At 48.1% G+C, this 22127-nt stretch overlaps 1 protein-coding gene across 1 annotated transcript in view; it reads left to right on the top strand.

Annotated features, from left to right (window-relative positions):
• Positions 1 to 563: 563 nt before the first annotated feature.
• The window catches only part of LOC114706429 (stearoyl-CoA desaturase 2-like), a 28465-nt gene continuing 6901 nt past the window's right edge, over positions 564 to 22127 (top strand). Inside the window, 5 exon segments of the mRNA XM_037207156.1 lie at positions 564 to 939; positions 1466 to 1718; positions 1721 to 1747; positions 4746 to 4876; positions 6345 to 6550. Coding sequence (XP_037063051.1) covers positions 1466 to 1718; positions 1721 to 1747; positions 4746 to 4876; positions 6345 to 6550 — 617 coding nt within the window. The 5' untranslated portion in view covers positions 564 to 939.

Genomic DNA, 22127 nt, shown 5'->3' on the forward strand with positions numbered 1-22127 from the left:
CTTGATTATGGCACCAGAGCTCCGAGTATGATCTGGTAAGCATCCTGGAGCTGGTGGGCGAGGCAGAGCCATTGTTCCAGCCGGGTCTACAGAGGCGCCTGTTGGGGAGGGAGACGGGCCAGCAGGCCCCGCTCAGCTTTGCTCTCGGTCGGTGGTAGCCATCTCTCCTCCCACGCGCCTCTGGAAATGCCAAGACCGGATGGAGTTACGAGTGGTCGGCGCTATCGTGGCTTCCCAACTGTGCAACCTTTATGTACCTCGCCGGGTCTTCTGGGCCTGGAAGCCAACCCCACTGCTGGATTGGGTCTTCTCTCCCAGGGAGAGCGCCGAAGCGCCCCCGTGGCAGGGTGGGGGCTGGGCGCAGGGCCAGCGGGGGATGGGTGAGAAGCCAAGAGGCAGAAAAAGAGGGGAGGAGGGGGGGAGGAGTTGGAGGCAGAGGGAACAGCAGATTGTGCAGAGCCAATGAGAGCAGCAGGCCGAGGTGGTACCAATTCCCGTCGGCCAATGATGAGCCAGAGTTTACGAAAGCCTCATTAGCATCTCCCCCTCCCGCCTGGCTGGGGATGGGACAATGCGGTGTTGGTGTCTGCAGTATTCCGACTCCTGAACACTGGTGGCTGCAAGCTGCGATTTTGGAGTCCTCTCATTTCCTATCCTTATCTCCGCCCGCGGCTGCGTTGGCCAGCTAGCTTTTGATTTTGTATCTGGTCACTGATCAATAAAGCAACCTAAGGAAACATAGGACACCATTACCTCACTGCCAGCTCTGGCCCTGGGCTTGTACAGGGAGCTCAGGGTCTCTGCACCAGTGGGCTGCAGAAACTTAGTCAGAGCGCCCTCAGTCCCTGAGGTCTGAAGCTCGCCGCTGCGCATTCTCCTCCTGGGAACGTGACCCCAGCAGCACCCGACGCAGAGACGCCAGCCCACATACTGCAAGAGGTGAGCCCCCCCAAACGGCCCCTCCCTCCCAGGTTGGTGGGTGCGGCGGATTGGACTTTTGCAGATTAGACTTCGAGGTGGGTGGCTGGTTGGGGGTTGGAGAGAGTTCAGAGCAGCTGGCAGCATTTAGCCATCATTTCCGAGTTTTTCTACCTTGAATGGTTGCTTCTGTACCGGGTGATAACCAGATTTTTACTCAGGGCAGTTGATTCCCCCAACTTGTGTTTCTTAGTCTTTAAAGTCAAACCCGACCCTTTTTCGATACCTGCAGGGTCTCCTTTGTGAGTTGCTAAGGGTGCTGTTAATAAAACATCTGTCCTGCCCCTTGAGCATAAGGCTTATCGCCGCCCGTCTGCACATTTCAGGAAACTCCCCCTTGTTCCGTTTCGTGGTGCTCTCTACAGTCCTGCAACCTTGGCCCTGGGTATGGCCGGTATTGCCTCGTTCCGCAGTTGCATTAGAGGAAAGTACCCCCTGCTGCCCCCACGCGTTTGCAGCCCTAACTCTCCACCCCCTCTCCTGGCAGATGTCTGGCTCGTACTCAGCCACCACCACAATCACAGCGCCCCCCTCTGGGGGACAGCAGAATGAAGGAGAGAAGTTTGAAAAGAATCCTCACCACTGGGGAGCAGATGTTCGCCCCGAAATAAAAGATGACTTATATGACCCCAGCTACCAGGATGAGGAGGGGCCCCCGCCCAAGCTGGAGTACGTCTGGAGAAACATCATCCTCATGGCCCTGCTGCACTTGGGGGCCCTGTATGGGATCACACTGGTTCCTCCTGCAAGGTCTACACCTGCCTCTTCGGTGAGCAGCTCCTCTTGTTCTGGGCCAGTACCTTAGGTTTCTTCGTGCTCTTTAATGAGGTAGCCTCTGACCCAAGGCAGCAGCCCTTTCTTTTTGGTTCTCGATGGACCAGCTGGGCTGGGAAAAGAGCCTAGTGCGATTAGTATGGGGGGGACTTGCATTTTAAGAATCTCTTAGCAGTGATGCTGAGGCCACTGAACGAGCTTGTCTGTGTGAGTCACCTGATGGCACCTGTCCCAGCCCTGCCTGCCACAAAAGAAGCAGGCCCTGCTTAAGGGACTTTGGAACCAAGAACTAGACCAGGGGCCTCATGGGCGGCACCATGTTGAGCCCAGTGAGGGTGAGAGCCACGCGATACTGTTTAGGAAGAGAGAACAGAAGGGGGTTATAAGCACAGCTGTTTGGAGCTCTCTGCCTGGCCAGCCAGAGCAGGCCTCCTGTGTACCCAAGTGCAAAGGGTGTATGACTCCAGGTTTGGGCACAAGCCAGTCAACAAACCATTCTTAGAATAAAGTAAGGTTGCAGGAGTGTTTGACCTGCTCATCTGCTGTGCATGCCCACACCGTGCTACCGACCCTTCCCCTCCAAACACCGTACCTAACACATGGCTCCTTGGCAGGGGACAGAGCCTTGAGCAGCCCCAGCCTTCAGATGGTTGTGATGGATGAGCGTGCCTCTGCGTCACAGAGCTGCCTAACTCAGCCTAACCCCCTAGCTCACGGGGACCCATGGGTACAGGCTGGTGCTGCCGCTGCCTCCTGGATACACACATGTACTTCGCAGGTGGTTTCACCTCTGAACCCTGGAAAGGAGAGCCTGGAACTCTTGCTGCTCTCTGAGGGGCCATAAGCAAGGGGTTCTTCAGCACGGTGGGGGATTTTCTGGACTCTAATGGCCGCTCTCTTGGAGGTCTTAGGCCTCCTCAGTTCACCTCCCAGTCTAGCACAGAAGAGGCTCAGAGCTCTGCCCTGTCTCCCTGAGGAAAATGTCCACAACTGTGGGCAGGAAACACCGCACAGCTTTAAATTCAGAAACGGGCTGGGGGAGTTTTGCCCAATAGGCTGTCAGTGTTGTCAAAGATGTCTATTCAGCCCTGGGGTTCTAGAGCCCACGGAGGTACAGAAGACTCTTCAAACAGCCGAGCCAGGGGCAAGGCTGGCAGGGCGCACGGCTGATCTACAGAAGGATCCCATTCCTGTTCTCAACAAAGATGGGGTATCGAGATCGTGAGTGGAATACTTGGTACCTGAAAAACTCTCAAGGACCGTGTATATATAGAAGGAGGACAGTGTATATGTAGAAGGGCTGAGTGTTAGCTGCCTCTACCTCAGTCCTCCCAGGTCTTACAAGTGTGGAGACACGGTCCTTGAGAGTTTTTCAGGTACCAAGTATTCCACTCATGCACGATCTTGACACCCCATCTTCGTTGAGAATAGGAATGGGATCCTTCTGTAGCTCAGCCGTGCGCCCTGCCAGCCTTGGCCCTGGCTCGGCTGTTTGAAGAATCTTCTGTACCTCCGTGGACTCTAGAACCCCAGGGCTGAATAGACATCTTTGACAACGCTGACCGCCTAATGGGCAAAACTCGCCCAGCCCGTTTCTGAATTTAAAGCTGTGCGGTGTTTCCTGCCCACAGTTGTGGACATTTCCCTCAGGGAGACAGGGCAGGGATCTGAGTCTCTTCTGTGCTAGACTGGGAGGTGAGCTGAGGAGGCCTAAGACCGCCTGGGTTCTGTGTGGGCTCCCATGTGTCCTGTGGTCTGCCCTCCCCCATCACCCCCTGCCCCCCCACCCATATATTATCTGTGCTTTTGGACCCAATTTGTCTGGGTCATCTGCAGCGTGAACCAAGTGCAGGTGTGTCCTTGGTGTTCCACTGAGGACGTCTGCCTTGCCTAACGCTTCCCTGTCTCTGGTTACTTAGGATTTTTCCAGACATAAGTATGGTCACAATTTCCCTTAGTATGCTGTCTGTTGCTCTCCTGGGATCATGTAGGAGGGACAGGAAGGGAGGAAGGAGAAGAGAGCGTTCTTAGGAAAGTTACTGTCTGTCTGCAGAAGGGCACAGCGCACTTTGTACAATGTGTGGTGTCTCCAATAGCAACTAAGTTCTGTAGGCTCTGAAGGTCCTTTGTTTTCTGAAGTTCTTTGGGAGGGAATCAGCATTAGCCATTTCTCCCCAGGCCCCAGCCCCTGCTTCCTTGTCCCGCTAATGGAGGGGACATATGGGTGAACTGCTGTCCTCTTTCCCAGTTGGACTGTGACTGGCACTTCCTGACCTTGCGTGCCTCAAGGACAGCGAGGCAGTGCTCATCTGCCGGCCTTGAGCGTTTCCCGTAGACAGAAACGTAGCCAAGCAGAGAGAGGCGCTGGGCCCACAGATCTTGGGGCTGGATGGTTGGACTGAAACAAGGGACAGGAGACAGAAAACCCACCTTCAAACAGCAGGCAAGCCCTTCCCATCCAGAATCTACCTTCCACAGAGTGGATGGTACTAATAGCACCCACCTAGTTCGAGGTATGGGGAGAATATGAGACTTACTATCCCTGGTAATGTTTGATCCACTGCAGTCTGACTACCCCTTGTACTGCTACAGTGCTGAAGTGGTTCTGTACCCGCTGCTAAAAGCCTCATGTGTACAGGACACTGCTCAGTGTCTCCTCCAACTAGCCATCGTCCTTGTTGCTTCCCATATGCCCTTGGGTGTGGGTTCTAGGTTGAGAAATGCAGTTCCCTGACCAGAATGTCTTCGAGGACAGCTAGAGGTCAAAGAAGACAGGCCCTGGGAGGGTGCCCTGATATGCTCACCACGACCGGGGGCACAGAGTGGTAAAATCGCTGAGGTTGCACAGGCTAAGGCGTCTCAGGGCTTCAGGGAAAACCAGACCTTTACCCAAAGGCTAAACGAGAAGCTGACTGGTGCTCAGAAGCCGTCTCTGGCATCCTTCCCTTACGGAACTGGCCTGTTGGTGATACCCCCACTTTCTCGTCCTACAGCATATTTGTACTATGTCATTAGTGCCTTGGGCATCACGGCCGGGGCGCATCGCCTGTGGAGCCACCGAACTTACAAGGCGCGCCTGCCGCTGCGGCTCTTCCTCATCATTGCCAACACCATGGCTTTCCAGGTGAGAAGCTGGTCTGTTACTGCGTCTCTACCCCACGGTGGGCAGTCAGGCGTCTCAGGACCGCCATCACCCTGTCTAGTCTCCTGTGGTCACCGAGAGCGCAGACTCAGTGCTGACGTCCAGACGCCATAGAGTCACTGAGAGGGGAACTACAAAAGGGCCCCCAAGTGCTGGGTCAGTTTTCAAGGTCCCTGTGGTGTCACACGGCATGGCTGTTGTGGGTCTTCACTATAAAGGATGGGGCACCAGAGCCGGGTACTGACCCTGATTTCCTAGACCAGAAGTGAACAGTTGACTCACGCGTTGAGGTAACTGTCTCAGACCACACCACAGTGGGACAAGGTGATGTGCCATGGACCCTGGAGCTCTGCCATTTTACAACAGACACCAAGCATTTAACGGCATAGACTAAGTCCTCATAGCTGTTTGAGGTAGCAGCTACTGTTACTGCCCTTTACAGACAAGGAGAAGCCCAGAGATCGGTTCCGTCCACACGGCAGTCCTGTGTGAGGCTATGGTGGGAAGTAAAACATCTTGAAGATTGTCCAAACAACAGACTTTAGCAGAACAAGGATAGAGAATTGGGAGGGTACTCTCATGGCTACTGAGCTTTAAGGACACAGGATAGCCAGTAGTGGGTTTAATTTGTAGCAAGAGGAAACTAGGAGACCAAATTAGTCCCCTCTTGTTAAGATTTGAGGTGCTCACCAGATATGCCCAATTGCCTCTGGCCTGGCAACTTTATCTTTACAAGATTCTTGAGGACAAAGGGAAGGAAGAGACAGTGGTGTACTTTTGAAGGTTTGGGAGGACCCAGACAAGTGCAGGGGTCCTTTGGAAATGTGCTCGTGCTCATGCGTTAACGCTGGCCTTGGTTGGCATTCCTCGCCTGTTTTATAGAGTAGCACCCTAGGACTCAAGGCCACTTGCCTCATACTCCGAGCCAGAAGATAAGATACTCCACATGCCCTCTGTCCCATAGTCACTGTCTGGGTCATCAAGACGGCTCCGTGGGTAAAGGCGATTTCTGTGCAACCCTGATGACCTGGGCTTGATCTCTAGAGCCTGCTGTGTGGAAGGAGAGAACCGATTCCTGAAAGTTATTCTCTGACCATACACGTGCTGTGGTGCATATGCATTTATATTCAAATACACACACATAAAAGGATGAACTTAAAAAAAAAAATCCACCAATGAAACATGAGGGCTGCATATCTGCTCTCTCCCTTCTGTACAGCCTCAGGAAGTAACCATGCTGTTCCTGTGTTCTGAGACTTTTACATTGCTTTTCTGTACGTACTTCTAAGGCAAATGTGAAGCAGAGGAGAGGCCCTCACCTCCGCCCTGTGCATATTCTTGAGCCAGAGTCCTGGGGATTTTGTAGGTTAGGCTGAGAGTTCTGGGCCCTTGCATTCCCCCAAGAAGGAATCTCTTCTCAGTACTGGGGTCCTCTTTCCTGTCCCTCCAGAATGATGTGTATGAATGGGCCCGAGATCACCGCGCCCACCACAAGTTCTCAGAAACACACGCCGACCCTCACAATTCCCGGCGTGGCTTTTTCTTCTCTCACGTGGGCTGGCTGCTTGTGCGCAAACACCCGGCTGTCAAAGAGAAAGGTGGAAAACTGGACATGTCTGACCTCAAAGCTGAGAAGCTGGTCATGTTCCAGAGGAGGTGAGTCAGGGGGGTGGCCCTGGGAATGTGGGGTTTACACTCTGCCTTTTTTTCTTAGGAACTGTAAAATTAAAGCCATGATTTAATGGCTTTACATGTTCAGATCATTTTAAAACGTATGTCCTATGGGCCACAGAAATGAATTAATTTTTCTTTGTATGTGTTATCTGATTGGAACCAATTAAATGCAAAACAAAACAAAAACCCTGTTATTGCCCTATAGAAAAGGACAGAGAACTGAGTGTAATGGAGACCTTATCTTGAAGGAGTAGGTAGCCTACTGTGTCTCTACTGGACAGGTACAAAGAGCAGGGAGGTTCTCATTGAAGGAGTTCAGGGAGGGGCTTAGGAGAAGAGATGTTGAATCCCCAGCTGCATGGAGACATCACAGGTTTCAGAGGGGGACTATGGAGGCAGAAGGCAGTGAGGTAAAGCCTCAAGAATGTCCCAGGAATGAAGCCCTCTGCTTGAGAGATAAGAAGGCTGGTCAGGACATTGCTGATGCCCTTCCTATTGAGGAGTCCTACATGCAGACTTAGAGTGGTTACCATAGCAATAGCTTACTAATGGGTCCTTTAGCAGCATGAGGCTGTTGCCCACTCCTGGGAGGGGCACAAGTTAGGTGGTAGGAGGAGCCTAAGCCAAGGAACCCGAGGTCGCAGCTGAGAGAAAGGAGTTTGATGCAGGAAGCTTACTGCGATGTGAACGTGGAAGGCATGGCTGCGGGAGTCAGTTCCCTTGGAGTATCTGGTCTACATGATGGAGCGGGCTAGTGTTGCTGTAGGGTCGGAGGCCGGCAGTTGGTCCAGGACACTCAGAGCGTTTTGGGGTGGGTCAGCAGAGCTAAGAAGGCTCGTAGCAGGAAATAGAGGCATGACACCACACACTACACCTAATAAGACTCCAGTGGTCATGAAAGCAAAGCACAAGGCAGGTCAACAGCAGCCCAGGAAGCAACCGTGATCGCAGTCATTTATTGTACCCGTATTGACCCATCTACACAGTAAGATAACAGTGTTTGCTCTCAGATTTCCCACCACATCTTTTGGGGGGCTGGTTCCTGCTACTCTTTACTCGTGGGATAAGGGGAAAACAACCCTGCCTGCCTGCCAGGAGTGGACAGTCCACGGAAATGTGAGAGTCCTCTCTCCATGGACTCTAAAATGTACAATCTCGTTGTAGGTACTACAAGACTGGCCTCCTGCTCATGTGCTTCATCCTGCCACGTTGGTGCCCTGGTATTGCTGGGGTGAAACTTTCGTGAACAGCTTGTGCGTCAGCACCTTTTTGCGATACGCTGTGGTGCTCAATGCCACCTGGCTGGTGAACAGTGCCGCTCACCTCTATGGATATCGCCCCTACGACAAGAACATTAGCTCTCGGGAGAATATCTTGGTTTCGATGGGAGCTGTGGGTAAGTTGCCAGCAAAACCACATCTGGCAGCTTGCTGCTGGAGATACTTGGCCAGGAGCTAGAGGAAGCAGAATGATCTGATTTTTGTATATTTCCTGCTATAACACTGGGATAATTTTATTGGGGAAGCCTTTAAGAGGCCATAACTTCTGTGGAATGGGTAAAAGTCTGCCATCATGGGCCCTTTTGAGTTTTTTCCGTTTCCTAGTTACCTCTGGTGGGTCTGCAGTCTCAATCAGTGCAGGGGATCATAAATAGAAAAGGAGGGTCGTGGCCATGAATATAAGTCTCATGTTTTTATTTAGCCATGCTGTATAAAAGGCAAGGCGGTGGTAGCGCACGTCTTTAATCCCAGCACTCAAGAGGCAGAGCTAGGTGGATCTCAGTGAGTTTGAGGCCAGCCTGGTGTACAGATCAAGATCAAAAAACCACCACCACCACCACCAACAACAACAACAACAACAAAGGCAGATGATTGCAGTTTAGTGCAGTACATTTCAAGTAGGTTACATGGATAGAACTTTTATCTCCAGTGTGCCTGGACGTGGCTTATCCATCAGTGATGCCTGTGGTGGCCATTAGCACACGTGCCTTCCCAACCCCTACCACCCGCTTTTCAAACATGTCTTTTGTTTCTCTGTTTTCTCCTATTTTGTGCTAGCGCCCCCCTCTCCACAGCATTGCTTGGGGAATCAGATCACTTGATTGTAGTTGATCCAGCCTTATAAATCCAGCTCCAGCTGGCAGGATGAATGAACGCATGCCTCTGCGACCTGTGCCCACATCTTCCTGCCCTTCCCAAGAAGAGAATTTGACAAAGGCCTGGAGTTAGTTTTCCCTGTACTGACCCGTGGCTTCTTTTCTTGAGTGAAAGAGACAGTGGTCACCCAGTGGCGCCGTTGATGGGTGCTCGTCTCTCTATTACACTCGTTAACTTAGGCTAGGTTGGATATTACTAACAGTACCTTTCCTGGGTTGGCACAATGGTTCATCAGGTAAAAGGCATTTGCTTGCCAAGCCTGACCAGCCTGAGTTTGACCCACATAGTGGAAGGAAAAGTGCAAGTTGTCCTCCGACTACCACATGCATGCTATGGCATGTATGCACATGTATATACACATGCAAATGTTAAAAATAAATTTAAAATACTTTCCCTTTTTATCATTTGCACATAGCCTTCTTTTCAGAGGCCATTGCTCGTGGTTCTTTAATTCATGTTTGAAATAAATTACCTACACTCTATAGTGCTAAGATCCTCTTAGACATGAAGTAATTTGGACAAGATGTGTAGATCCCATAATGTAAGTGGAACTGTGATGCCTTTGAGAGTGTCTGTTTGCTCAGAGTAAAAGATAATGGATTTATCCAGTCACCCACCTGCTGCAGTCTGATTCTCCAAGGTCTAAGGAACCCACTGGGTTAGAGGTGTGCAAAGAGCAGGAAGCAGCCATCACCGAGCCCCTAACTGCTCTCCACGCTTCTGTTCCAGGCGAGGGCTTCCACAACTACCACCACGCCTTCCCCTACGACTACTCTGCCAGTGAGTACCGCTGGCACATCAACTTCACCACGTTCTTCATCGACTGCATGGCTGCCCTGGGCCTGGCTTATGACCGGAAGAGAGTGTCCAAGGCCGCTGTCTTGGCCAGGATTAAAAGAACTGGAGAGGGGAGCCATAAGAGTGGCTGAGTTTGGGGTCTTTCAGTTTCTGTTCCAAAAGCCAGCTTAGCAGAGGCTTAATGTTCTGTTAATTAACTACTGAGTATTGCTACCCAGATGCTAAAACGATGACGTTAACCCATTCTGGTACAGTATTGTAAAATGGACAAATATCGGAAGTCAGCAGCTCTTCCCTTCCAATGCTAAGCTGATCTTCTCTTCTCTTTTCGTTGTCTTTTTCTTTGCTTTGTCCCTGTTGACCTCATTTCTCATCGCCTCCCAAGCCGGCCGCTGCTCCACCGTAGGTCAGTGTTCGCCTTCCAAAGCCTACCAACTTTCCAAGGGTCTAAAAGTCAAGGTTTGTGCCCCACCCCCAACTCTTAAGCTGTTCTGAGTTAGAGATGCAAGAAAATCTGCAGAGATTTCTCCTGTTATTTTTAGCCCAGGCTTTGCCAGATGGAATGGAAGGTAAATCTTACGGGGCCAAATTCAGCATGCAGGCTGTGATTCATCCAAGATGTGGGAGAGGGGAATCTCGTGTGATCAGGCTCAGCTCTTGTCTCGCAGAGGCCGAGGAGCCTTTCCACACAGCATGCCGACTCTCCTAATTCTGAGTAGGTGACAACCATGGGACTTGGTGACATTGGAGTACAAGTAACACATATCAGTATCTCAGTGTAGTTTAGGCTGAAGATTTAAGGGGAAAAAAAGGTAAAAAACTGTAGGGAAAGTGGTCTCTACTGAGAAAGAATTTTCTTCTCCTTTAATAATAAGGACATGGGGCCAGGCGTGGTGGGTGGCATATGCCTTAAATCACAGCACTTGAGAGGCAGAGGCAGGTGGATCTCTTTGAGTTCAAGGTCAGCCAGGGCTAGTTGATGAGACGTCAAATAACTAAATAAAAAGTGATTGTAAGGGCATGAGAGCCAGAGGTCTTTGGGTGAGGCATGCTTGGAATTGATGGGGACAGTCACTCAGTTTTGAGCGTTCTGTGAGTTGCATGCCCAACTTCTAATTCCCGCTCTTCCGTCTGGTTGCTCCCATAAATTAAGGATGGCTGTGGCGTTTCTATACATTGAACAATGGATAGAAGTTGAACTTAAGCCACACTTAAAAGAGACATAAAGTCTGTCCTGGAACCTGCAAATACTCAGAGTGCTTCCCTCCGAAAAGGAGATGCTGAACGCGTTGTCTGTTCCTCCCACTGCTGGGCAGCAGGTGGAGAAGTTGGAAGGCATTGGAAGGCAGCTCCTAATAACTTTCCTGAGGAAAGCTGCTGGGGACACATTGCCAGGGGCTTCAAAGTTTTGGGGTGTCCTAGTGAAACAGGTTAGACGTTAGCTCTTCGCTCTTTATCGTAAGGCTTCCCTTACAGTACTGACTCATGCCTCATTGGCTCTTTGGCCATCCGGCCTTACATGGGTGACTCTGTCTGTGACACATGGCCAAAATCTCTTAGCTCTACCGCGTCTGCCTCTTTTTCCTACCCATTTTTGTGGTTTGGGTTGTGTGTGTGTTTGTTTTTTCTTTCCTCTTTGACATTTAGTCTTGCTCTAGGCAGAACTGTCCTGTGTATTCACAGGCAGTAAATGTGCAGTTCCGGCAGCTTCTCGTTCAGAGATAGTACGCTGTATCAGTAGTAAGGAGAGCTGGCTGTCCCCTTTCCAGTGACTTTCAAATCCTCCACCTCTATCCCTTAGGCTTCTGACACTCTGGGAACTGTAAAGAAAAAGGTTGGCAAACTCTCTAGAAACATCCCTGACTCAGAGAGGCTCTTTTTCTCGTGAGTCATTCCAAAACAAATAGTCCTGTTGTGCCAGTGTGCCGGGGAAGGGCGACACAGTTCCTGGTTTTTAGCCGCAAAGTGAGTCAGGGCAGAGCATGCTCAGTGCTCCCCTGCATGTTCGGCAAAGCTCCTTGGGCAAGTTGGCTAAGTGCAAAGCACAAGAACCCAGGTCTGTGTTCTTAAGTGCCTCAGCTGGAATCCCTTACCTGGAGCCAAGGTCCGCTGCAAAGCTCTGGCTAAGGAGGTCGAGATGCATGAACTTTGCAAAAAGAGGATTTTGTTCAGCAAACTAATTGGCGTGTCTATCCCTGTAGCTCAGTGAGCACTGCAGAAATGTGGGTCTGTTGTATTGAGATTGGCTGTGTAGTGTACCAAATGCTATCTAGACTACTGCGCCCCAGTGGTTAGAGGGAACAGTCTTCCTGTGTTGGTGGAATAAAGGCTTCAGGACCTCTGTGTGCCCACATGAAAGCAGCTTTATCCTTTAGCTGTTCACTAAAACAGAATTCTTGGGAGATTACAGTGTATTTGCTGACCTGTGGCCCTCTTCCTTGGAAATGCCTTTTGGGTGATTTTAGTTCCACTGGTTAGCAGGTGCCCGCTTAAATAATATGTGAAAAACAAAAGCAATTTTCTCTTCTAAGCCTGTCCCAATGGATCTGAACCATGCTGTGGCTGAGGACCCCATTATAAATGTATCTGCCGATAAGGGTGTACCAGCTCACTAAGGAATACTACTTTCAAGATTTTAAAACTCAAATCAAGTGACATATTAATACGAAACTAAGATCTGATTGAGTGACTTCCTAACAGTCCTTGCCTTGTGGACATGCTAAAATCTGACTTGGGTGCCTTACCTCTTGAATCGGTTGCTTGTGAGCCTGCACTCTGCCTCTGTGGAGTCCCTTGAAACTGGAGAGCCTGTAAATGTGGCAGTATCAACTGACCTGGCTGGAGGAGTCACTGTGCATCAATTTGCAGCATTCCCTTTGGGGGCTTCATTTGGGGAATTTTTCTTAGGGCTGTTTCGATGAAGTGCCCATAGCTGATGGATGGTGGAAGTAATTTGAACGTATGTGATTTGTAGGTTTTGCTATTTGTTTTGAGACTAAACGCTGGTTGTAGCATTTAAAGTGAAAGCTTTTCTTCATGGTTTGCTAGTATCCTGAGCGTCTTCTTTAGTTGAAGTAGGTTAGTAGGAAGGTTAAGGAGGCGGCGACCACGTTATGCTGGCGGTGATAGCCAGGGCCTCCTACCACGCTCCGTTTTTTGGTAACAGTCCCACTTTGACAATAATGAATTCAATCCTCGGACAAGGATGTTAATGAGGGAAGTGCCCTCCCGACCTAATCAGCTCTTAATGGTCCCAGCTGCCAACACTGTTGCATTGGGGATTAAGTTTCCAACCCATGAACTATGGGACAAACTCAAACCATAGCACTGGACATGTCACTGAACAATAATGTGACTCAGTATTACTTCTGTGAAACTGGGATAATAATCTGACCTACCTCAGTGGGTAGGTTTGAGCATGGCTAAATGCTCTTTATAAAACATTTGGGGATCCTCAGCAGAGGAATATTTAAGTCCTGCACATTTTTATAGTAACTGTGTCCACCATGGACTTGACACGTGCCTATGTCCCAGATGACATTGTTAATCTACATCATTCTTTCAGAGATTGAATGGATGCGTTAGATAATGTATACTCATTGCTATGAAAACATGCAGGACTCCATTTCCTTCCTGGGTGGGATTTTTCCTTTGTTATGTGCAACAGTAGTTATTTGTAATTAATAATTTTCATTAATACCAACTCTGAAAGTATTTCTACTCATCTGAGGTTGTGTTTGTTCATAATAAAATGAAATGGATCTGACTGCAATATGTCTCAGTGTTTTGACTATGTCTGGTTCACCACTCCACCCATGTCCTTCACCTTTAAGAGAGAAAAAGAATTTAGAAGCCACGAGGTTTGAGTCATACCCCAGTAACCTGCTCAGCCTTTCTTAGGTATAATTTGAGGTTCAGTTCCGGCAACAGGAAACTGGTAGTCAGTTGGCATTAAATCAAAAACATCACCAGCTGACTACCTTGGCTTGGAGAAGGGCCAGGTTTCCATGTATCTCATGGCCAAATGGATATAACCAACATTGCCTAAAGAGCAGATCTTCCCTTGCAGCTCAGGTTGGGCAGTCCAGCTTATCTCAGGAATGTCCTGTCTTGGGTAGCTTCTGAGCATGCTAATTCATTATATTATTTCCCTCTAGCCTTTTCTACTTTCTCTGAGGTTACTTATGTACCAAAAATAGGAACACACAGACTGTAGAGGGCTGGCAGGTACTTCCCAGCCAACATCTGGGCTTCCAAGAGTACACAGAGCTATTGGCACCGATTCACTTCAGCCAATCTACTTTTACCTTAGACATTCTAAAGGTCTCTTACAAGGCCATGGTGCAGGCCTGTAATCGGGCTGCTTGGAGGTGAGGGAGGAGGACCTCAACGTTCAAGGCTGCCAGGTAACCCAGTGATACTGCTTCAAAATTTAAAGAAGTAAAGGGCTGGGGGTGGGGTGGGGTGGGGGTGTTGCTTAGGAGGGTGTCTAGCATGAAGTCAATGTAGGTTCAATCCGTAGAACTCACTAAGACTCACTAACTCTGAATACCCAGAATCAGAGACTGGATGTTGAGTCTTTTCCAGCCCTTAAGAGCCAGGCCAACTATTATTTTTCCCTCTCCTTGTTCAAGGTAAACACTCCAGAAGACAGTAATACATTCTGTTTTTTGCATGATTTGTATGGGAGGCTAAAAGTAGGATAAGATCCTAGCAAGATTAAATCATGTCACAAAAGTAAAAGACAATTTAAGATAATGATGAGGGTAAATGCAAGAGTGAGAGACCTAATGCCCTTGACTTCCGGTTTTCTCCTTCCATAGGAAAACCAGGGATATCCTACCAGGGCAAGAAAAGGGAAAGAAACAAAACTCTTTGTAGATGACACAACTGTCTACAACTCTTAAGCCACACATGTAACAACCGGAGGCTGTTAATGTCCTCCAGTAAGTAAGTAAACTTACTGCTAAAACCCAGCAGTAAATGACTTTAAAATGGCATGGAAGTGAGTTATCACAAGGTCCAAAGCAGTCGGTGTCGTGCTCATGAAGTGCTCCAGGGTGCTGCAAGGAAGTATGACGTAGCCCGCCCGCTTGGGTGGTCACAACTTTGACCCCAGCACTTGGGGGGTTGGGGTGGGGGCGTGTGAGGATGGCAGAGGCAGGTGGATCTCTGCGACCAGCCTGGTCTAAATGAGACCCCAGCCGGCCAAGACACGTAGTGAGACCCTGTCTCAAAGAAAAGTTCAACGTACTATTAAAAGAAATCAGAAGACATCTAAATAAAGAAAGAGAACATTATGGGTTGGAAGCCTTAATATTATTAAGATGGTAATGTTCCCAAAACAGACCAATAAATTCAAGACAATCCTTATCAAGTGTCAATTTCCTTTTAGGCAGATGAATATATAGATCATAACATTCGCAGGAAAATTCAGGAGACCCAGGATTAGATAAATGAAGAAACACACACACACACACACACACACACACACACACACACACACACAAAGATGGAGGAAATTTCAAACTTTTTTCAAAAGGTGGTGTTGGCACACACCTTTAACCTAAGCACTTGGGAGGCAGAGGCTGGTGGATCTCTGAGTTCAAGGCCAGCCTGATCTACAGAGCGAGTTCCAGGACAGCCAGGGCTACACAGAGAAACCCTGTCTTGAAAAAGAAGAGGAGAAGGAAGAGGAAAAGGAGGAAGAGGAGGAGGAGGGGAAAGAAAGAAAGAAAAAGAAAGAGAAACCAGAGAAATTCAGTGGAATAGAATAGAGAATTTAGAAAGAAATACATTTATGATTAACTGGTATTTGACAAGCACTCAGATAATTCAGCTGGTAAAGAGAATCTTCCAGCAGAGTTAAGCAAGTAGATATCCACATGTAGCTGTTCTCATTGTTGGTACACCACCTCATCACATACAACTGCGAACTCAAAATATATTAGATAGAGCCAAACTCTGAGGAGAAAACACACTGTACACCTCCTCCTCCCATCACGTAAGATAAGAGAGAGCAATAATTTCCTGGATTTGATAGAAAAACACAAGCAACAAACATTTTTAAGTATATGAATCAGGTTTCATCAAAACTGAGATTTTTGTCCTTCCAAAGGTAGTACCAGGAAATTGAAAAGGCAATTGGGATGAGGACCTAATGCTTAAAGAGTATGAAATGAATGCATTCAGCAGGATTGAGCCAGATCCTCCTGCATGGAAGCAAGAGCTGTACTACTGAGCTAATTCTCCTAGACCCACAGCAAAGAAACCCTTACAAGTCAACAAGAAAAAGACAACAAAGATACAATAACAAATATATAATAACAATAAATACCTGCTATTAAAAATAAGGTATCTGAATAGACATTTATGAAAAGGAAGACCCACAGATGGGCAGTAAGGACATGGGCATACCTGGTATCGGTAGCCCTGGAGTATATACCAATCAGCATAATGAAACACCTCATTTCCAATAAGATAGCTGCAATGAAAAATAAAAGTAAACACCAAGTGCTGCTGAGGATGTAGACAAATCATTAACACTCATACCTGGACAGAAATCTGAGCTTGTACATCTCCTTTGGAAAGGGGATTAGCCATCTCCCAAAGAGTTAACACGCAAGTACCAGCTCACCAACCCACTTCTAGGTATCCACCCGAGACGTGGAAAGATGTGTCAACACAAAAACGTGTACGTGAATGGTCATACCTATATTTCATAATGGTGCAAAGCAGAAACAATCCAAAATGTCTACCAGCAGATGTGTAAACATAATGTGGTATATTCATACAGCGCAGTATTTCTCAACCTTAAGAATTAAGTACAAGGCACAGCAGTTTTCCAAGTCAGACACAAGAGGCACTGTGTGGGTTTATTCATATGAAATGTCTGAAACAGGCACATCTAGAGTCGGAAGGCAGGTTGGGATTTACCAGAGGCCAGAGAAGAATGGAAGTAACAAGCCCTCTTCTGTGGCAAGTGACAAACCTTTCCAAAAGTCCGATGCCTGGGCTGATGGTTGCCCAGTTCAGCAAATATATGCTAGAGTTGGCTAATCATCAATTTTATTCTTTTTTTTTTTTTTTTTTGAGATAGGGTGTAGCCCTGGCTGTCCTGGAACACTCTCTCTCTCTCTCTCTCTCTCTCTCTCTCTCTCTCTCTCTCTCTCTCTCTCTCTCTCTCTCTCTTCTCTCTAAACCAGACTGGCCTCAAACCAGAGATCCACCTGCCTCTGCTTCCTAAGTGCTGGATTAAAGGTGTGAGTCACAATAAAAGCCCTGGCTTACTAATCATAAATTTTAAAAGTGTGATTTTATGGTTTACGGGTCATGTCTGATAACAAACCTTAAAAGAAGAGCACTTGGTGTTTTATTGGTTTTAGTACTGGTAGAGGCTGAGGTTCAAAGGAAAATGCATTACGACAGCACTGGTGAAATTCAAGTCTTTGAAGGACACACTCCGCTATATTCTGTTTAATTCAACAGTGATGTGGTTTCTGATATCAGACTTCAAAGACACGAAGTCTAACCACGCGACACAAAGCAGCTGCGATAATGTAGACTCTGAGGTGACAATCTTGCCACATGAAGTCACAGTGGTTGGGAAAAGCCAGATACCGTCTTCATAAGTGAAAAGGGCTTGCACCAAACATGAACCCAAACCCAGGGTCTTTTGAAGCTGGACAGTCAAGTTCTGAGTCTACGAGGCTGGAGGATGCAGTGGAAATGGCAGCAGCATTTCTTTGGTCAGGCACTAAGCTAAAGGCTGGAAGATGCCCCATCCCACATCAGAAGCGGGTGATGGGTCCTTCCCATGTGGTGGATGGGCTCATTTAGAAGTAGCTAGTGTAGTGGTTTGGCTCCACAGAACCCAGGCACAGTCACCCTGCATGAACTTAACTTTGTTCTGAAAAACAAACAAACCCAGCTACACCCTTCCCCTGTGACTACCTTAGTGTTCCACCACACTTGAGTTTTAAGCCCACCTCTCAGACCGTATGAATAGTGCTGACATTTCCTCATGGCTTTTATGAACTGCAATCTGGTCCCATATAAAGTTCTGAGCATCCCAAGGCCTCTATTGCAAATGTCTCCCGGCACCTCAACAGTGGTACTCAGTGGTAAATGTCACAGGAAGTGGGAGTTCTGTTCTGTGACCTGTACTTAATGTTCTATGCCACAAAGAAAGCACTGACATTTTGAGCAAATGCTATAAACGCCAATGATAAGCTCCCCCAAGGGCAGAGATTCTATCTGCTGCTGGAGGCAGAAGGAACCCTCCTCCTCTGGTGACTGCCCCTCCACACTATCCTGCCCAGCCTGCTCTGCCCAGGCAACAGAGAGCTCACAAAAGAGCAGTGTGTGCTGTGCTGACTCATGGTGATTTCGGTGCTGGGGACATCAGGAGCCATTGGCATCTTGGCCATTTCCCACAAGGAAACAATGAGCAGTGAGGGTCAGGCTGCAGCAGACTGTGAACGGGGAGAGGAACTGAGAGAGGAAAGCAGTGGAGAAAGTCCTGCTCCGTCCAGCTCCACACCTGCCTGTGTTCTTACAACTTTCCTTTAGAAATGGGCGGGGAGGCGGGGAGGATAAGGATAATTCTCCTCTGAGTCTATTTGTGTTAGTTACACTTGTTAACCGAAGTGGTGTTTCCACAATGTGGATGTTAGGTGTTTTCTTTCTTTCTTTCTTTCTTCTTTCTTTCTTTCTTCTTTCTTTCTTTCTTTCTTTCTTTCTTTCTTTCTTTCTTTCTTTCTCTCTCCTCTCTCTCTCATCTCTCTCTCTCTCTCTCTCTCTTCCTTCCTTCCTTCCTCTCTCTCTGTGTCTTTCTTCCTTCCTTCTTCCTTTCTTTCTTTTTTTTGAAAGGCAAGACAAAGTTTTAGTTTATAAGCACATCAAATAACATATAACATGTTCTTGAGTCCTAGCATCTAGCAATTTGGGTTAAGATACACTAAGAGCAGCTTGAACAAGCATATTCACTGTCCTAAATTAGCCAGAAGGGACGACTGTAAGGCTGGCTGCTGCTTCATAGGAGTTACAAAGGCTGTTTACTACTTTTTCATAGATAACGCCCCTGACCTTTAAGAAAGTGGAAGGAAGCCCGGCTGTGGTGGCGCGTGCCTTTAATCCCAGCACTCGGGAAGCAGAGCCAGATCTCTGTGAGTTCGAAGTTACCCTGGGTCTACAGAGGGAGATCCAGGAGAGGAACCAAAACTACACAGAGAAACCCTGCCTCAAAAAAAAAAAAAAAAAAAGAATAAGAAAATGGAAGGAAAAAATTTACTCCCTTTCTTTCTTCAAAGAATTGGGTTTTTTTTCCTACTAGACTAATAAAAGAAAAATTAACAGTGATACCTACTGCTTGTACAAACACACAGGAAACACTCCTTAAAGGCACACAAGGTAAAAAGATGAAACTTCAGGTACTCACTAAGATGTACAAAAAGCTAGATTTGATACTCTCAACAAGTGAAGGAACTACTACAGTATAGAGAAATTTAATGCCTTCCACAACAGAACTCGGGCTCTGTGGAGGTTTTCCTATTTTGTGAGGGCTTCTCCCAAGCCAACCCACAGAGGATGTGCTCCCGTCTCCGATCTGTTTATGCGGTAGTTTGCACGTATTTCAGGCCAGATGACACACACAAAGGCCAAGAGGTTATCCAGGTTATCCAGGACTTCATCCCTGTTCTGTTGGAAGTAGTTCTGGAGGACAGTCACCTTCTGCTGGGTCTCCTTCTCCGCCTCACTGCTACAACTGACCCCAGAGCCACAGCTTCCCTGGCCTTGAACTCCTTCTTCCCCTGCAGGCAGTACTGTTCAGTCTCAGCCTGGGCTTCTTTGGCCTACCTCAGCCTCTGATCGGCTCCAACACACGAAGGAGGCCCTTTGGCTCTCAGATCTTAAAACAACTGACATCATGATGGAAGTACTGTACAGGCCATGGAACCCGGCACGTAGGCAGCATCACCTGCCAAAATGAAAACAAAGACTTAATTCATCAAAGTCCATAGTTCCAGAAAAGTCTCTAAATGTACTAACTGCGTTTTTTGGTTTCTGTAGTTCCCCTTCAGGCTAACTGTTCTTGCTGAGATGTGTCAACCAAGGACATAGTTTTTGCACTTAAAAAGTTCACCCTGAGAAAAGTCCAGGGCTACACTGGGAAATGCCCAGTATGGTCACCAGCCAGCTAATAAAGACTTTCTGCTGGCTTAAATCCGTAGTCTCCTCCAGATACCTCACGTCTTCACACTGCGGCATAGATGGGGTTTTCACTCCTCTTTATTTAGCATTCCATTGTATTGGTGGAGAACAGTTCAGTCGTTCCCCCAACCCCCACTCCGGCTACTACGAATAGTGCACTTTGCACATTCATGTGCAAATATTTTAGCACTTAATTTCTGTTGATTTGTGTTCACAGATGAGATCTCTCCTGTGATAATTTTGTTCAATTTTTTTTTGTGGGGCACACAGTTTTCAACAGCGGCTGACGCACTCTGCCTTGAAAACCAGCCAACGACGGAGTGTCACCCTTGACCTTCACCATAACATTGGTCCCTTTTCTTTCCCCTTTCGAGGAATGCCAACCCCTTTGGGGTTGAGTGGAAGAAGCTGCGCTCGTACTAACAGGATTCATTTAGCCAAAGCTTCCAGCCACGCCTCCAGCCACACCTTTTCCAGAACAGGCAGTGTGGCTACCTCTCTGGATCACTAATGCATCCCGGCCCCAAACCCGAAACACCATAAACTACTGTGCTGGGGACCTCACACGAAGCCCTATTAAACTTCAACACAGGTTAAGCCGAGGGCCTGAGACAGAAGGAAGCATCCAACGCTCTTCTTCCTCAGTCCTGGCCTCTGCGAGAGCCTGCTCTCCGAGGTCAGCTGGGGCGAGGGAACGCGATCCCGGGGTTACTCTCGGTCAGCACCCGCCCCTAGAGTCACTCGCGTCACTTGGCCCACAGCGCCTGAGCCGCGCAGCCAATCAGCAGCCGCACCGGCCTCTGTCCCGCCCTCCCACGAAGCCCCGCCCCTATAGCCTGCCAGGAGGAGCGCATGCACATTGCGGCCGCAGTTGGAGCCAATGAAGAGCTTCCTAGGCATGCACGGCCTTGGGCTCTGCAAGGCAGCGGTGCCCTACCAGGGACCTTGAGTGTGGGCCCTGCTCACCAGCTATCTCCAAGAAGCGGGGCTCTGGCAAAGCAGCGAACGTTTTATTGTCATCTACGCAGTACAAATGCTTATGGCGCAGGAGGCGAGCGCCAGGAGTTAGCAAACAGACCGCAGGTCGTGCCTCGGAGGAGAGCACGCTGAAAAGCAAGCACAGCATTAAAGTGTTGAGGAACTCTCCGGGCGGTGTCACTCGGCATGAAGGGACATGCATGCAGTGGACAGTGGGAGGGGAAATGCAGAGAAGGCGGTGAGAGTCTGCATTGAGTCTTAAAAGGAAGCAGTCCTCAAATATGTGCAAGCGAAACAAAGAAATCTCGATATTTAAGAAAGTTGCTGAGACGGCAGAGGGGACCATATGGACTGGAAGACTAAATCCAGGCTTTGGGAAATTCCGGAGAGGGGCATGGCAATGAACAAGGAAGGACGCATGCGAAAAGTGGTTTTGGAGCAGAATAGCTCCTCAATGGATCAGTGTGTGAAATGGGTGCGGGGTCGGGAGAATGGATGATGATGGGGTTTACCTTGAGTGTCTGCAGGGGCCGCCTCTGCACCAACTAAAATAGGAAGCTTGAAACAGAAGCAGGCTTGAACTGGTGAATAGGAAGTCAATATTTAACACGGGATCCAATTGGCCTCTGAAAATCAGGATGTGGGGTTTGAAAGAGATTAGATCTATGCCAGGCGTGGTGGCGCACGCCTCTAATCCAGCACTCAGGAGGCAGAGGCAGGTGGATCTCTGTGAGTTCCAGGATAGCCAGGGCAGCACAGGGAAAAACTGTCTCAAAGGAAAAAGGAGCGACATCCAGGACAGGCACCAAAACTACACAGAGAAACCCTGTCTCAAAAAAAAAAAAAGACAGAAAGAAAGAAAGAAAGAAAGAAAGAAAGAAAGAAAGAAAGAAAGAAAGAAAGAAAGAAAGAAAGAGAGAGAAAGAAAAAAGAAAAAAAGAAAGAAAAGGGAGGGAGAGAGAAAAAAGAGAAACAAAAGAGGGTGGGGGATGAGACCTAAAGAGTTTATAGTGACAAAGAGGAAAACTGATTACATAGTTTTCATGGAAAAAGTTACAGAACAGAAGCAAATATTCTGGGGATTGGAGCCAGGCTGTGTGGGTAGAGGAAGAAGAGTAGAGAAGAATGCTGGGGGGGGGGAGGGCAAGAGATTGGGGGAAAAAAATCAAGATAAAAGGCAAACGGAAAGATGTCCCAATATTATAAAAAGATTTTGTTCTTTAAAGATTTAATTCATTTTATTTTATGTATACGGATATTTTGCCTGTGTATGTATCTGTCTGAGCATCGTGTGTGTGCCTGGTGCCAACAGAGGTGAGAAAGGACGTCAGATCCCCTGGAACTGGAGTTACAGATGGTTGTGAGGGGCCATGTGGATGCTGGAAATCAAACCCTGGTCCTCTGCAAAAGAAACA

Source organism: Peromyscus leucopus, chromosome 1 (assembly GCF_004664715.2).
Source record: "Peromyscus leucopus breed LL Stock chromosome 1, UCI_PerLeu_2.1, whole genome shotgun sequence".
NCBI lineage: Eukaryota > Metazoa > Chordata > Mammalia > Rodentia > Cricetidae > Peromyscus > Peromyscus leucopus.